Source organism: Indicator indicator, chromosome 2 (assembly GCF_027791375.1).
Source record: "Indicator indicator isolate 239-I01 chromosome 2, UM_Iind_1.1, whole genome shotgun sequence".
Lineage (NCBI taxonomy): Eukaryota > Metazoa > Chordata > Aves > Piciformes > Indicatoridae > Indicator > Indicator indicator.
The window spans coordinates 39,396,901-39,413,305 of NC_072011.1; the positions used below are offsets into that span (position 1 = coordinate 39,396,901).

A 16,405-nucleotide genomic window follows, 5' to 3' on the forward strand; every position below is an offset into this window, starting at 1 on the left:
AGGTTTTCTAACAGCTTTCAGCAATATTGTGTTCAGTTTGCTCCAGGCTTAGCTTTTTTGCAGGTAATATATAATGGAACTGGGAAAAAAAGCAAACAAACAAACAAAAACCCATTAATTTTTTACAAAATAAAAAAAATTAGCAAGTGGGTAGTTTGCCTCACAGTTTTATTTCTGTCACATAGATGGCCTGAAAACTCCTCTGAGGACCTCCCCCTGTATCTTCAGTCATTCAGTCAAGCTTGCAGGAATTTTAATAAAGGCAGTAGCTTGATCTTGTGTGTAACTAGGTCAAACTTAAACACAGGGCCAGTAGATCAATGGGAAGAGCAAACAGATCCTGACAGCAATTTGTAGCAAGCTCTTCTTCTCTATGTGGAAGCAGCACAAATATTTCTCAGCAGCAGACTTAGCAGTAGTGTCACAGCTCCACTCTAGTCCCTGGTTTAAAGGTAGAAGTTAACACTTTGTGTCTCCTGCACTGTTGAACAATGTCTAAATCGTCTGGGGAAATTCCTGCCTTCAGACACCATGTTTTCCCCTTTCAGTGGTGTAATCGACAACGCAGGAGGTAAGATTCTCGTTCAAAAAGTCGCCGGCCACTCCGGTTACCGTGGGAGCTTCTCCAATGGGGTCCGGTCCCTGTCACTGCCGCGCTGGAGGGAGTCCTTCCTTGTGTCAGGTACTATGGTGGCACGCTGGAGCCACCAGCCCTTTCCTGCTGCTCTCCATCAGGCAGAGGGGGAAACAGCCTTCTCGTTTTCAAGACCAGTTTAATCATCACAGGCCCACCCTGCCTAGCTTTGGCATGAATAAGCGCTCAAACCAGGTTTTATTCTGGGCCATCAGAATCACTTTGACATCAGCTTCAGATTACCTTAAACCTACTTGAACTCATTCTACCTGTGTGAAAGGAGGGTCTAATTTACACCACTTTACATACAATTTCTAAATCTAACTTCATGCTGCATCCAGACAGTAGTCAGTTTTTGCTGGTCAGCACTTCTGGAGGTTTAGGATAGGTACAATCAATTGATATTAATTAACTACCTCATTCCTGGAAAAATCAACAAGCAGCTGAGCAGACACTAAAAATAAAGATATGCTCTTTTCATGCAAAAATTTGTGGACAGCAAAGGAGGTCTCAGAAACTGACCAAAATGAACTGTCATCTGGAGTTTGCATTAATATATTTGGATGCACTTTTTACAGCATTTTGCCATGGGTATACCACATTATGAGAAGGATTTATTTTGGATAAGTAAGACTTTCCTGGAATAGTTGAATCGCTACTTGTACTTGTTGCAGTTTTTTCCCCAACAAACAGTACATTGTAATTCAAGTACATGGATGGAAAAATAAGATTTTTTAATATTTTTCCCCCCTCAGCTGCCCAGTTGTTATCCAATAAAACTGCAGGAATTTTTGGTTCACAGTAACAAACCCTTATTCTCAATTAATGAGACACTATGGAAGAAGACACAAGAGAAAGTTACAAGCACACATAAAGGAATGAGAAGTCTGGGTATGCATAGGCATAACAAGATTTGTCCCTCGTGCATTTAATTTTACACATGCTGAGTGCTCTCACTGATGTCAGTGGCACTACTTAGTTTAGAAGCGAGCTCAGGCATAACATAACAGATCATATACCATGTGAAAGAGGAAGAAAACTCTCACTATACCTACTGAAAATTTGGGAATTTTTGAAAGTAATTGAGAAGAAGAAAACCCCAGGAGGGCTGTGCTATTCATCTCAGCAGCCTGAGGCTGAATGCAGATAGATCTCACTCTCAAAAAGAAATGAGCTGGGTTTTATTTTTACAATTATGAGTCATAAAAAGACAGAGCTGCATAAAGCATTCCCCAGTAAAAATACAAAGTCACCTAAGGCATTAATTTCAGGACAGCTTTGGAACTAGAAATGAGTCCCCTATTCTCCAGCTGAACTCTCTTCAGCAGACCAGACCCATATGTGATACTGTACTCTGGAAACGTGCTAACATTTTATTCCTAGTTAGGATATTGTCACCAAGACTTTATGATATTTAAATTGTGAATGAGTACCCACACAAAAGAGAACAGAAAAGGAATCCTCGAGCAACCCAGGCAATGAAGTGGCATGATTTAGGGGCAGTGGGGGAGGAGGTCTGTCCTCTGGAATTAAAGCAGTCAGCGCACCAGGAGGTACGCAAATGCACTGGTATTCACTTTCAAGCACGGAAACGCTTTGGCCCTCAGTTGAATAACTCCATTCAGTTTACTGGGAGATTTGCAGTTAGTGGGTTAAGAAAACAGAGTCCTAAACCTCTGAGTTTGCTAGTCACAAATAAGTGTGAAAGGGCGAGCAGCCACTGCCTGAGCAGTTTGAATGTCATTGGCCAGAACATGATGTTTTCAACCCATACATAAACACGGTTTTTGGTATGTTAATCAAACTCCAACCTAGATATAACCTTCTTCAGACACTAAAAAGAACATTACCATTGCTCCAGAGAGCAGGGCCACATTCAGGTCAAGCCTCAGACCTCTTGGTCACGTATAGGATGCAAGTTGCTGTTCTTCAAAAATATCCCAGAGTCCAGGAGCAGCCAGCATCCCCATGCTAGCAATTTTATTTGCACAGTAGTGGGCTTCAGGTTTGCATTAGAAAACAGCTCTAGCACAGATATCTTCTACATTAGAAACATTATTAATATATTGCTGCATCCACGTACCAACTACTCATACCTGACAACTCTGTCTCTGCTGGGGATAAAGAAATGTATTTAGAAATCATCTGTGACCCTGTAACTTTTCCATCTTTCTACCAAATTGGCAGAAGAGCTCACTGGTCCTGTTCAGCTCTGGCTCCCAGCTTTATCTTGGGGGGAGTAGATGTGAAGACCTTTTGCTCTTCACTTAGGCCAGGTTCTGCAAGAGACCCAAGGGCAAGAAGGAAGCTCTTTACAGCTTGTCCTTGCATGCTAACTTGTCATCTCTGGTCTTCGCTGGATCTGTGTTGACCTCAGTGGAGCTGCTTTCAGTTCATACTGCTGTAAATGAGGAATGGAATAGCTCCTTACATCATTGCCTCATTAGTAACTCAAATGAACTTATTAATCTAAGCTTTTTTTAATGACGTGAAATTTCATAGAGGCATAAAACAAAGAAGACAGGGATATGAAAAAAGCACAAAGGACAGTGCCTCACCAGCTTTGTGGCAACCCCTGCACATAGAGCACCAGTTCTTCTGGCACATACTCTTATTTTTATATCATGACAGGGGAAACAGCGCCCAATTTCCAGGAGTGGCTCATTCTAGAGGCAGCTAATTCTGTTTAGTGCTGTTGGTCCCTGGATTAATCACCCAGGATAACAACTGACATGCTCAGAGTGCCGCATACACACCTTCTTACAAGAATCTGCCAAGGAAATAAAGGAAAGCAAACCTAGTATCACCATTATGACTCAGGTTTTGCAGGAGCTGGAGGTAGATCTCACTTCAGGTGGTCCAGATATATGACATAGCACAGCATCTTGTAGACAGTCACCAGGGTCTGGAGGTCCTACATCCACCAACAACTAAAGGCCAGAACAGTCTTCCCTACCCTGGACTTCTCTGCAACACTTTTCATTCAGTGTCACATGGGAATACAAAAAGTGCCCCAAGATGGAATTGCATGGCCACATGTACCAATAGAGACTGCATCTGCTGTGACACTAAAAAGATTTGTGGTTTAAAGCTTAACTGGGAAACATACCTCATTGTTTAAAGACAGGACTCTCATTTTAGATCTAAATACAGGTACCATATGTTCCCACACAGAAGCATAGCCTTCTTTCACTGTTATTACTGCAAAACACTGTTGCCAGAAATGGCATCTTGCAAAAAGTGAGGTAAGAGAAGAATGCTGTGTGTATGACAAAATGAATCCCACATCAAATATGCTTTCTAAGTCAGCTGCATAATCAGGCACTGGAAAAAGGCTGTGCAGGGAAGCTATGGGTTTAAATACAGGTTATACAGATTGGTCTCCATAAACTTGCCAGCATTTGAGAGAAATCAAATGAACTTAATTACTTTTTCAGTCTCCTAGGACTGTGTTTTCATGCTAACTCTTTTTTTTTTTTTTTTTTGTGGTGCTGGATTTAGGTCATTTTAGGTATTTTTAGTGGCATGGTTTTGAGATTCTACCGTCAGATGAAAGAAAGCTTCAAGTAAATGAGTTGGACAACCAAGAAGTGGGGTCTGATTCTGAACAATTATGTTAAACAAGAATTTTATTGCATGCCAAGTAAGAATATTTTGAGATGCTTTCTAATGATTTTTCTGTTGTAGAGGGCAAGCCAAGAAAAGGTGTGACATATCCATCAACTCTTGAATATTCTTCTTCAAAAAGCACAGTTGTTAAATCAGGCAAGTAATTGTGAGCGACTTTCCCTTACAACCATTCACAACTAGCTGTCGTAGCTTCTCAGTTGTGTAATTCAAAAACATAATTACTCACAGTCAAAAGTTCATGCATCCTTTATTATCTCATCCAAATCCCTCATGCGTTTTTGTTTTTTCTTTTTTATGTTAAGCATATGGAAATAATCCTAGACAATTTCTATTTTTCAGTCATGTTTCACAGGCTCAGGTCTCTAAGTAGTTTCTCCCTTGCTTTAGATCTGTTAGCGCGTATGATGCTGTACTGATTACATGAAAGCATGCCATGGGGGGTTGGAACTAGATGCTAAGGTATAAATCTGTTTAAATAATTTAGCTCTCTTCAGGGGTCTTTGATTAAGTCTTGCTCTAAGTGGTAGTCAATATTCAAAAACACATGAAGTGACTCTGTCACTGAAATAGCACTTGCTTGTGCCCACTGTAACAAGTGTGTGATGTTCAGACCCTTCCTTGACAGTGTGAATGAAAAAAAAATTAATGTCTCATCCTACTACACACTTCCCTAACACAGCTCTTTCCATGATTGCTCAGCATGAGCCTTCCTGAGCTTACCCACTGTGAGCTGTGATAGAACCAAATGTGCTGTATCTTCTCCTTGAGCCCAAATACCTGTCAGTATGTGAATCCATCCAAGGCTACATAGAGGTTACTTGGAGTCTTGCTCTTCTGTACATTATAGTTTGATCCATGGAAGCAGAGTACAGAGCTCTTTCCTCATCTTTCGGCTTTTAATTACACAAAGGCAAATTTTAATCTGAATTTGTTGTTGTTCAGAGTGAATATGCATCGCTCAAATTCATGCCTTCAGTTTATAATACCTTTGCATTTACAATCAAATAGGTATGGATGTTTATGGATCTTGACCACGTATGTATAAATTATTGGCCCAAATATTAGGTACTGCTAGAAGGAAGAAAATATCTTAGTAATGTCAGGTTTTTTTCTAAGAAAGAGTTACTAAAACCACATCTCAACATTCCCAAATGTATCCACACTTGAAGTATCAGCCCAAGCATCCCCCACCAGACCAGAGATCAATGCAGCCAAAGCAGAGCTCAGCAGGCTGCAGGCAACAATTACTTCCACCAGTGCTAAAACCTAGATGGTGTGATAATCAATGTAGAAACAGGGAGCATCATCAAATCACATCTAAGTCATGCAAACAAAATATCAGGAGCCTGTTCCTGCAGCAAACCAAAGACACCAAGTGCTTCCTTCACTTTGTTCTTAAATCAAATAGTGTGAATGAAAAAGGACTTCAGCAATGAAGACTGCACACTCACACAGAGAAAAACCAGGATGAGCAAATTAGCAAATAACTCTTATATCAAACCCCGTGCCTGAGGATACCTCTGCCTTGCTTTGCACAGCCCTGTGCCACGGGTAGTAAAGAGATCTGATGGTCACAGTCCATCTTTCCTGAGCCTCACTTGGGCCCATCAGCCCTCCTTAGCCCTGCCACTTTGGCTCAGCCATCTCAGTTGTACTCTATTAGAAACAGCTTGTTCTTAAGATAAAAAACTCTGTAATATGGTGCCAGGACCATCTTGTGATAGAGGATTTCCTACCTATTTTTTTTTAGAGCTGCCTTCTTCTGATTTAAATTATAGAGACCACATTTTTTACTTGGATACTTAATACCATTATCTGTAGGAGATAAAGGCAGTTCTTTGAGGATTACACTCACCTGCTGTCAGATTAGTAAAAATTCCTGCTTCACACCTGATCAGTTGTCAGAGATGCAATTTAGGTTTTCATCCCAAGGACACTAGAGATTCATAGTGCCTGACATGCTCGTTTATAGGGCTTCCCAAATGCTGGGCACAGCAAGAAAATTCTTCTCAAAACTAACTTTTCACAGCTGCTAAAAACAATGAAAGTATGTTGGTTTAACAAATAATAATATTTTTTAGGAAACCATTAAACCTGGAGGAATTTCTCAAATAGGTCAATGCTGCCAAAATAGCTAGAGAAAGTTAAAAAATAGAAAATCACAATCCTCCAGTACTCAGGCATAAAAGCAGAGGCAGATTCTTTTGCATGAACTTAAATAAAGTATTTTCCATGCGCTTTGCTGACTTTGGGTAGAAATAAAGCCAGCCCATGGCATTCAGGATTTAGCCCCATTATAATCTGACAAAGATAGGCAAGAAAGAACTAAATCTGAACACAAATCAGGGGCTGAAATATTGCATGGTAGCTGGTGTTCCACAAGCATCCTACACACAGTGACCCCATTTCTCAGGACACACTGCTACTCAGAGGAAAAATCAACATGACTCATTAACGTTATAAATATTGCTTACATCAGACATTCTATGGTCATTGGCAAGAGCTTTGGGGCAGTGAAAAATGCTTAAATTTGGCACACACAAAAAAATGGGGTGACTACTCTTTAGAGATACCCAGCCGTCACTTGTCTCTGAGAAAGCTCTGGTTAGACTGACTGACCTGTCTTTGGGGACTAGTAATCTCTAAATAGCAGATTTTAAATTTTAATTTTTTTTTCCAGAGCTGCCTTCGCTAATGTGCTTAATTTTGTTTCAGAGTCTAAAAAGCCAGAACAAGACCTAAAAGCTACAAAGACTGCAGATACAACTAATGCATCAGAAAAGGCATCAGAACAAGGTATGGGTTGGGGATCTTTGTGCTTTTTGACACTATCTGTCCCAGTCTAAACTACCTGCAGATGCTCATAGGAAGCAGCCTGACACTGGTAACACATACAGCTTTACCTTTCCCATCCAAGCTCATCTCTACAGCTTCTTTTCCACTAAATCAAGTCCATTCTGTGAGCACCTGCGACAGAGCTTGAAGGACATCTACCAATTCAGAGAAGAGAGGGCATCCTCACAGTTTAATTTCTATGTCTATTTTGGATGAGTTTAGATTATATGAACTTCAAAAGGCTTCATTATGGCTCTCAGCAATTTCCTATGCAGGGCATGTGCTCTGCAAACCCTTTGAAGGTACTGTGAGGGAGATGGGCAGCCTGCCTGCAGGAGCACTGGGAATAGCTAGACCTTGAGAGCCCTCCTCTTATGTTAAAAGCTCCACTACAAATCCAGCCAACATGCATCAAGGCGACATCTTTTCTCTGCTCTTATTATGCTGCTTCCTTGGGTTTTCTGCTAACTCTGCCCCTTGCAGTCTCGGGTATAAAGCTGGCTGATTTGCCTGCTCTCTGCTCCAGCACCACCAGATCTCAGGGAAAGACTGACTGTGCCCTCTGTCTGTTTTCTTTCAGTGCAGCAGCATAGAGCAGGGCACCATTCAGCCCAAAGAGAGCCATTCATAGTGATTTTTTTCAGCTGAGTTGTTTTGGTTTTCTTCTGAGCGCTCTTTCAGTATTATCCCATTAAAGCTGTCTGAGATCTGAGTTTTTCACTGGCTAGCATTAGGTGGCAATTAATCCACCAGACAGTTTCATGATGATGTGTTCCAAAACGAGAACATCCAGAAATAAAATCCAAACTTGTGCTGTGCAGCAGTGAACAGGCTGCACTCCATTCCCTTTCAGTGCACACAGTATGTCATGTCATCCCTGGGGCTATAGGCAGGGAGAAGAGGAACAAGACTGAGATGAGCACGGAGTATGTTTTAGGGCAGGTTTGTGGGGTTTTTTTGGGTTTTGTTTTTGTTTTTATAGACAGCTGAAGAAGAAAATGGTGAAGGATACGTTTTTTGTTTTTCCAAGATGATGAATTGAACGAACTGAAAGTGTGTTAACAATTTTGTACAAGGATACTTAGGATACAAATCTTGCAACTAGAATTGTCTCTGTTGTTCACACAACATATGATACATTTTAAAAGGAGTAGTGACTGTGAGATGAGTCAAAGTTAGACGAAAGCAGCATCTCCCAGGTGGTGCTCCTGCTCCTCTCATCCGAAGTCCTAACACTCACTGCTCAGGCCCTGACCTGCTCCCCAATTACTGTCACTTAAAAGTTATCTTTCTGCCAAAGCATTTCAGTGCTGTGGTGGGCAATGAATATTTTATTCTGGTCTGTGACTCACAATGGCCATCTTTTATTACCAGATGTCAGTTGATTTCCATTTATATGGAATTGCTAAATTGCTTAATTGCACTGAGGAAAAGATGATGGCAAAACAGAAACGGTAACTGGCTGGTTGAACTATTTCCCAGGCCTGAGACATCTGTCAAGGTTGATAGGTGCTCCTGGCCAAAGCAGAAAAGCGGAGGGGAAACACCGAAGGCTGCAGCAGCTTATCGTCAGCACCCTCCAGAGGCACCTGCACTACAAATCCACACAACAATAAAGGCACTAACAGCTTCACACACCAAGATGCTTGTAGACCTCCTAAGGAGAACATCAACATCAGTGTCTGGGTTGCCTTAAAGAGTGAGCACTATTAGTGATGCTTCCATGCATGCCACACATCCAGCTGCAGTGATTGCCAATGTTCCTACAGGGGATGCAGTCCACACAGAGCATCAGATGTCTCCGGTGCCAAAACCAGCTACACAAATGGCCATTACAACCCCAGCACCAACGACCACAACGATGGATCCTTCTACTAGAGCACCAAAACCAACCACAATACCTGCAATATTCAAAACCACAATTGCAGCTGCAGCCAAGCTGAGACCTGGATTGCACAGGGTCAGAGATATAGGTCAGAAGCATGAATGTTTGTGTTCCTTTCCTACTGACCTGCAGCTTTCTTAAAATTTAATGAATAAGACATACAGCTGAAAATACTATGGTTTAGTGGATCACAAATTCAGTAATTCAATGAAGAAATATTAGAAGTGGATAAAAACATTCATTCCAGCAGATGGGCTGGTTATAGTTGTGCCTTTGAGATACATACAAAACTAGTGTGTCTCACATAAACACAAATGTGTAGATCCTCTGAGAGTTCATCTGCAGTGAAATTATGGCCAGTCTTTACCTTTCCATATACTATAGTGGCATATAAACTTACTCATGTGGGAATAAGCTCTCCATCCTCAAATGTTATCATGCTTTTTAGGTATAGGAGCCAACAAATAGTTCTTTGATCTATTTGTCTGGACTGAAACCTCATTGTCCTTAATCTTTCCTTCTCTGTTTATTCTCATTCAATAACACCTGGGATGGGTGGGGGCAGGGAGGCTGATTCAATAGCTGAAAATTAAAATCTCTTCTTTTTCAGGTTCTAGCAGTGTCCATCCAGCATACTCATCTGTGGTAGCTGCAGCATCAAGTAAGTATGGTGAAGTATGCCAGAAGGCTTGCAGTACAGTGTATTTTAAGGCAGCAATGATTCCATAACTTTTCTAACCTCAGAAAACTCAATGACTGAATCCAAATCTGAATTTAAACCAAAAAAACAGACATTTGGCCGGAACATCAGAGACAATGATCAGCCCTGGGGAAGACATTGTAGTGAAAGTGTGCGCTGGTTTTCACAACACCTGAGACAAAGCTGCTGTTTGAATTGTGTTTTCCTACTGCTTCTGTTAGTCTTACTTTCTAAAGGGAAGATCTGATTACAGTTGTAAGATACATGATGCAGAGGGCTGCACAGCCTTCTAACCTTAGGGCTGAGGGCTCTGAAATGCTGACTTAGGCTAAAACAATATTCTTTCAAAAACCCAAGGCTGTGGTTCAGTGTTTGGCATAAACATGTTACTCCTGGTATGCCACTCATATTATTGACATTAGAGTGGTGGCTGCTCTTCATCTTGATCCAGAAGTCTCCTCCCATTCCAGTCCACAGCCTGCCATGCAAATCTTTAGAGGCATTTTCCAACACAATGTGTAATTGCTCAATTATGTGGTCAAGTCAAGGAGAATATTTTCAACTGTTTGCAACTTTCTGATCATGGAGATATGATTGCTCTTGAGCAAAAAGGGACCTGGGCCATTGTTATGTTTTATACTCTGTCACTATTTCTGAGTGCCTTGAGCTCAGCTTTGCCCTCACATACATTACTGCAGCCATCCCTGCTGCCAGGTAATTCAGAGCCAAGCACAGAGCATGGCAAGTATCTTTTGGGCAATTCAGGTTCTGAGGGAAATCACTGTTAAGTCGAATTCAGCTGCCAGCCCAGAATAAGGGCAGGAGATGGAGGGGTTAATCTTAGCAAGTCAGGTGTGCAGATATGCGTATAGCAGGATTTAAAGTGCCAAAATTCAGTGGGATTCTGCATCATTTGATACATAATGTGCCTGCAAACCTGGTCCTGATTGTTGCTTTTTTTTCTATTTCCTAACCCCACAGGCTGAGGCCTTTAGTGTCTTCACTATCAATTAGGAAACCTTGTTTGTGGTCCCTCAGTCAGTGAGAGATGCATGTTGAGGGTAAAGTTCTGGCACCACTGAAATCAGTAGGAAGGTCATTAAAGACAATTTAATAACACCAAAACTTTAGTCAAAAAAATGAAAGGAATAAAAATTAACAAAATAGTTTTAAAAATAAATAAATTTTTTCAAGTCTTTTGGTTGTGATAGCACATAGGAACAGGTTGTTTTGAGCTGGAGGAGTGGTGGAGACCTGATTCTGATTTCTGAGACATCATTTCCAGGTCATGTCCAGCATGTCTGTACTCAGTATTTGACTTCCTGAACTCTCCTGATCTCTTCCTGATTCTAAATGAGAAGAACTGACAAAAAACAAAACAAAACAAAACAAAACAAACAAACAAACAAGCAAAAAAAAAAAAAAAAAACAAAAAACAAAACCAACCAAAAAACACACAAAAAACACACCCAACCAAAAAACACCAAACCAAACCAACCAACACCAAAACCCAACAAAACAACAAACAAACAAACAAAAAAAAAACACCCAAAAATAACCATGCAGAAAGAGCAAACAGTTTTGAAGCAATGAACATAAAGACTTTTATCACTTCTCTCTGTCTGAGGAGCCTTTAGGACTCAAAATACTATGATTCAGGTCAGAGTTTTTGATGATGCTGTTGGCCTCAACAACAGTTTGGCTTGACTGGGCAGAATCAAATGTTCTTCTGTCCATCTTTGCTCACCAGGACTCTGATCTGTCCTGTTACAGGACATTGATAGTTTGCTTGAAAAAGAAGCCTCTAGAGTAAATAGCTCTGAAATAAAGTACAGCCAGTATGAAGATGGATATAGCTGCTGTTAGCTCTGGCATTTCCATTTCAGTCACAGGTACTGGCAGAAGTTCACAGGGGCAAAAGAAAAGCAGGACTTGCAGATTAGAGCAGGGGCAAAACTCCTCCATCATAGCTCTTGCTGTTCTTTCCCCTATATCTTCTGTTTGTCAAAGATATAGAAACAGGAAAAAAATATCTGAGGCTTGCAGATCACACAAAGCTGGGGGGAGTGTTGAGCTTGAGGATAGGAAGGCTCTGCAGAGGGACCCCTTACAATCTGGATCCAGGGGCTGAGGCCAGTTGTATGAGATTCATCAAGGTCAAGTACCAGGTCCTGCACTTGGGTCACAACCACCCCATGCAATACTACAGGCTGGGGGAAGAGTGGCTGGAAAGCTGCCCATCTGAAAACAAACTGGGAGTGCTGATCAACAGCGTGAGCCAGCAGTGTGCTCAGGTGGCCAAGAAGGCCAACAGCATCCTGTCTTGTATCAGGAATAGAGTGATGAGCAGGACCTGGAAAGTGATTGTTCCCCTGTACTTAGCACTAGTGAGGCCACACCTTGAGTACTGTGTTCAGTTTTGGGGTCCTTACTACAAGAAAGACATTGAAGTCCTGTAGTGGGTTCAAAGAAGAGTAGCAAAGCTGGTGAAGAGTCTGGAAAATAGGTCTTGTGAAGAGTGGCTGAGGGAGCTGATGTTGTCCATTCTGGAAAAAGGGAGGCTGAGGAGAAACCTTATTGCTCTCTACAACTACCTGAAAGGAGGTTGTAGTGAGGTGGTTGTTGGTTTCTTCTCCCTAGTCATAAGTGATAGGATGAGAAGAAATGGCTTCCTGTTGCACCAGGGGAGGTTTAGGTTGGATATTAGATGAAACTTCTTCACTGAAAGGGTTATCAAACACTGGGGTAGGCTGCCCAGGGAAGCTGTTGAATCACCATCCCTGGAGATGTTTAATAGACAGAGAGATGTAGTGTTAAGGGACATGGTTTAGCACCAGGCTTGGTAGAGCTAGATAATGGTTGGACTTAATGTTACAGGTCTTTTCCAACAGAAGCAATTCTGTGATTCTCTGGCTCTGCTCCATCGCAGTACCCCTGCTTTAAAGACCTTATGTGGCAAAAGTGATAAACGAAAAACTGCTGATGCAACTAGCATGACATTTCACAGCTTATTCCTTTCTGCCCTGCTAGCAAGTGAAGCACTTTGCCAGTGCAGGATGAGGCCAAGGATGATCCTGAGGGGGGAGCAGCAATAGCAGCAGGCTTTGAAAGGGGTTGCAAACTCACTCCTGCTCTCTGAACAACTCTAAGTTCAGCCATGCCCTGATACAACAACAGTTTCTCTCTCTTTGCAACAGCAGTTAACCAAGCACACAAATTCACTTGCCCTCTCCCATCCCAGCTCTCCAAGCAATCCTTTCTTTCACATCTGCCTGGGCTCCAGATAAGGACTGGGAGTAAGTGCAGTGCTTCTATGAACAATGCAATCATAAGCAACGTCACAATGCTCAGTGCCACTCTGAGGCACCAAGCTGGCAACCAAGCATCAGACAGCAAGAGCCTGGGCGTCCTCATGCAAGACACTGCTCTGTACTCTTTGCCCAGCTCAGTTCAATGGCAGTTTCTCTTTTGAGACATGGACTCTAACATACTGCTGTACACTGCACAGCTTTAATCCTCAGCTGCAACTTCCCATAGCAGTAAAAATAAAACAGGGGGGAAAAAAGGAGAAAAATTTAAAAAAAGGGAAAAACCCCAACAAACCAAACAAAACAAAAGCCTGAGGAGGCAATAGCAGTGTAAGTGGTAGAGAAAGCATTGAACACTCTTCTCCAGCAGCTCATGACCACTAAGGTTCATGCCTTCAACAAGCACTGGGTAAGGGCTCCATCCTGGCACTTGGAAGAACAGCTTGCATTTTTTGGCTCCTGCCTCTCAAGTTAACCCTGACTAGCCTATCAAAGGTGCTGACCAAGTTGCAGAAGGTCAGGCATGTTTTGTGCATGGAGTAGCTACTTATCTTCTCAAACCAGTTCCCAAATTTGCAAGGTCCACTCCAATTTGCGTTTCTCTCTGTTGTCCCCATCCTTTACTGCATCCACAGCTTCCTGCTCACTACAGAACTTGCCCCAACAAAGGATTCTCTACTCCACTGCTATAATTTTTCATCTAGTCCTTGGGATTCACCTGGTGACTATCCATTCCCAGTTTGTTACAGACTTCTAGTCCTGCTTCACCCTCCAGCTAGCACAGAGCTCTGCTTTAATGAACACATTTACATGCTACACCAGCATCTCAGATTTGAAGAAAAAGCCTTGCAGACCATGGAAGTTTAATTCCAACCTTTCACCCCACTACCTCCACTGTGTTTGCCCCTGTCAGCAATAGCATGGCAGAAACCATGTTACTGAAAGGATGATGGTAACACATCTTTGGGACATACATCCAGAGAGAACAGTCCCAAGGCACCGTCAAAAGGAGCATAAGGAGAAATCCATGTTGCTAATGTGGGTGTGGAGGGTAGGGTTAATTCATTTAAAAAGTGGCATAAAATTCTTCTGATACTGAGCTAATCTCTCTTTTACCATCTTGCATTCTGTTTTGACTGACCTCATAAAGGGTGTTACACATGTATTTGGGCTCAGCTGTGGTAAAGACAAAACAAAGTAAGCTGTCAGGCTCAGAGTTAATTTTCTTCCACATCTTTGCCATGTACAGGTTGTCCACATGGAAAGCATGAACAATCCTATGCAACTGGGAGACTTTTGCCTCCACAACCTGAAAACTCATCCTGGACTAGCTGCGGTCCATCTGGACCCAGAGCTACAATCTTATAGAATTAAAATTCATGTCAGTTGTGGCAGATGACCCAAAAATGGGATCTCTTTGGCATCTGGAGTTTACAAAGTCCCTCAGGACAGCTCCTAGAAATCCCATCAAAGGGCTTGCAGTGATCTGTGAAAGTTCAAGGCTGGGTCAAACACCAGCTATCTGCTGTCACCTGATTTTGCAATATCAAGTTCTCAAGGAGCAGCAATTCCTGTTTTCTGAGACAACCATTTGAAATTGTGTCATTCATATTTTATTGATCAAAAAATATTTCACATGCCCCTATCCAGTACTCACAGGACTCAGCTAGAACATTCCCACCGATTTCACCAGGCTTTGGAATTAATCCTTCTGGGAAAGCCGATGAATAGAGGCTTGTTGAAAGATAAGTTTGTTAAGAAGCTTCTCAAGAATAATTAATGTAAAGAAAAGCATGATTAAAGAAGTGGTTTTCAACTGCAAATGCTTTGAGCCTTTAGTATTGAACAACGGGAATTTAATAACCAAATCACCTTTAAAAAAGCCTTTTGTGTAGACAGTGGTGAATGCATTTCAGACACATGAATTATCCCACATTATTTTTGTCATTGTCTCATTATTTACAGTCTGCCTGCTTTCTTGTATCCACTCACTCTCTGCAGAAAGGGTAGTATCTGGTCTGGGGGTTGTTTTAGGTCTGAGGCTTTTTTTAACCTTTGTCACATAACCAGTACAATTAGATGGTGCTGCAATAGAAATAAACATAGATAATCAGTGTGAGTGAGAGAAAAAGTTATAAGGGAAAGCAACCCACAGCAGTAACTTTTTAACTTTTTAAATGCTGACCAGAGTCCTGCAGAAGAAATATTCATAATTTAAGGGAATGTTCAGTAGATTAATCTATATGACAGACAGAGCAAGGCACTACTTTTTTAAGTGGGCCATTAGCTCTGACAGCTATAAAACGAGACTCAGTGAAAAAGCCAGGTAGCAGTAGTCCTGAACCAACCACGGTATAAATAACACTTTTCTGTTTTGATGTCTATTTAGGACAGGTTCAAACTGTACAAGGAAGAGAACAGAATACAGGTATGCCTCAAATGAATAATAACTAGTAGATTTGAATTGCTAGAATACTAGAAAACCTTGTGTTTAAGTTCCATGTACTAACCAATATATTTTCTAAGCATTCAGGGGCACTTCCACCTTTGCAAGTAACAGGAACATTTTACGACCGAATACAGGTAAAGGCATTACAGAACTTTCTCTAATTCCTCCCTGTAGCTAGTCCTGCCACTCACATCTACTGAGCCGTGCAGTAATGCACACTTTTTCATTCCTAACCACATTCGTAGCAGGATGCAGTGAAAGTAGATAACACACTGGTTATTGCACAACTGTAATGTAACTTTTAGGGGGAAAAAAATGAAACAGGAATACTTAAGCTTAGAATTGTTCTTGAAATAGTATTCTAAAACCATTTATAAAGGTCATCTACAACGCTTGCTGTTGCAAAATAAGAGGGAAACTTTGTGGCTGTGTAAGTTTGGAGAGAGAAGGCCCAGTGCTGAAAGGAGACACATGTTCAGTTTCCAGGCCCTGAGCATGATCAGCATCTCAGGACCCACTACCAGTTGTTTCAGTGCACCAGCGAATAGCTGATCTGTGCAGCACCTGCTAACACTTAAACTCATCTGCTTTTGCCAATTTCTTTCAGCTTTTAAATTGTTATTTTTAATTCATAGTTTCCATCTTCCTTTTTCAATTAGTTTGAAAACTTGTCCAGAGAAACAGTTCAGGGACACCACATCCCTTATGACTGTATTTCTCTCTCCTTGTCTGCTGGTGTCTAACCTCTTGCCCCTTTGTCAGATCATGCAGGTATTCAGCGCCAAGAGCCTGTTGCCACCTTCCAGAGAGCTGCTGGCTCTCCAGCCCACCTGGGTGAGCAAGACTGATAGCAGAAGATTTTTCTGCTCTCTGTCATAGTTTTAGCAACAACAAATTAGCCCTCAAGCAATACTGTATAATGTTTTCATGTGTCTTGGAGGAGGACCAGGGTAAGCCTCATGCA

General features: G+C 41.7%; 1 protein-coding gene across 2 annotated transcripts in view; it reads left to right on the forward strand.

The window, feature by feature from the left end:
• VIT (vitrin) overlaps window positions 1-16,405 on the forward strand; it is a 35,076-nt gene that overhangs the window by 4,353 nt on the left and 14,318 nt on the right. Inside the window, exons 4-11 of one of the 2 annotated variants that reach the window (XM_054395894.1) lie at window positions 549-682; window positions 4,322-4,399; window positions 6,980-7,060; window positions 8,869-9,072; window positions 9,595-9,645; window positions 15,382-15,420; window positions 15,519-15,575; window positions 16,213-16,275. In XM_054395894.1, coding sequence (XP_054251869.1) covers window positions 549-682; window positions 4,322-4,399; window positions 6,980-7,060; window positions 8,869-9,072; window positions 9,595-9,645; window positions 15,382-15,420; window positions 15,519-15,575; window positions 16,213-16,275 — 707 coding nt within the window. The remainder of the gene's footprint in view (window positions 1-548; window positions 683-4,321; window positions 4,400-6,979; window positions 7,061-8,868; window positions 9,073-9,594; window positions 9,646-15,381; window positions 15,421-15,518; window positions 15,576-16,212; window positions 16,276-16,405) is intronic. The other variant, XM_054395885.1, reaches the window with a different exon arrangement.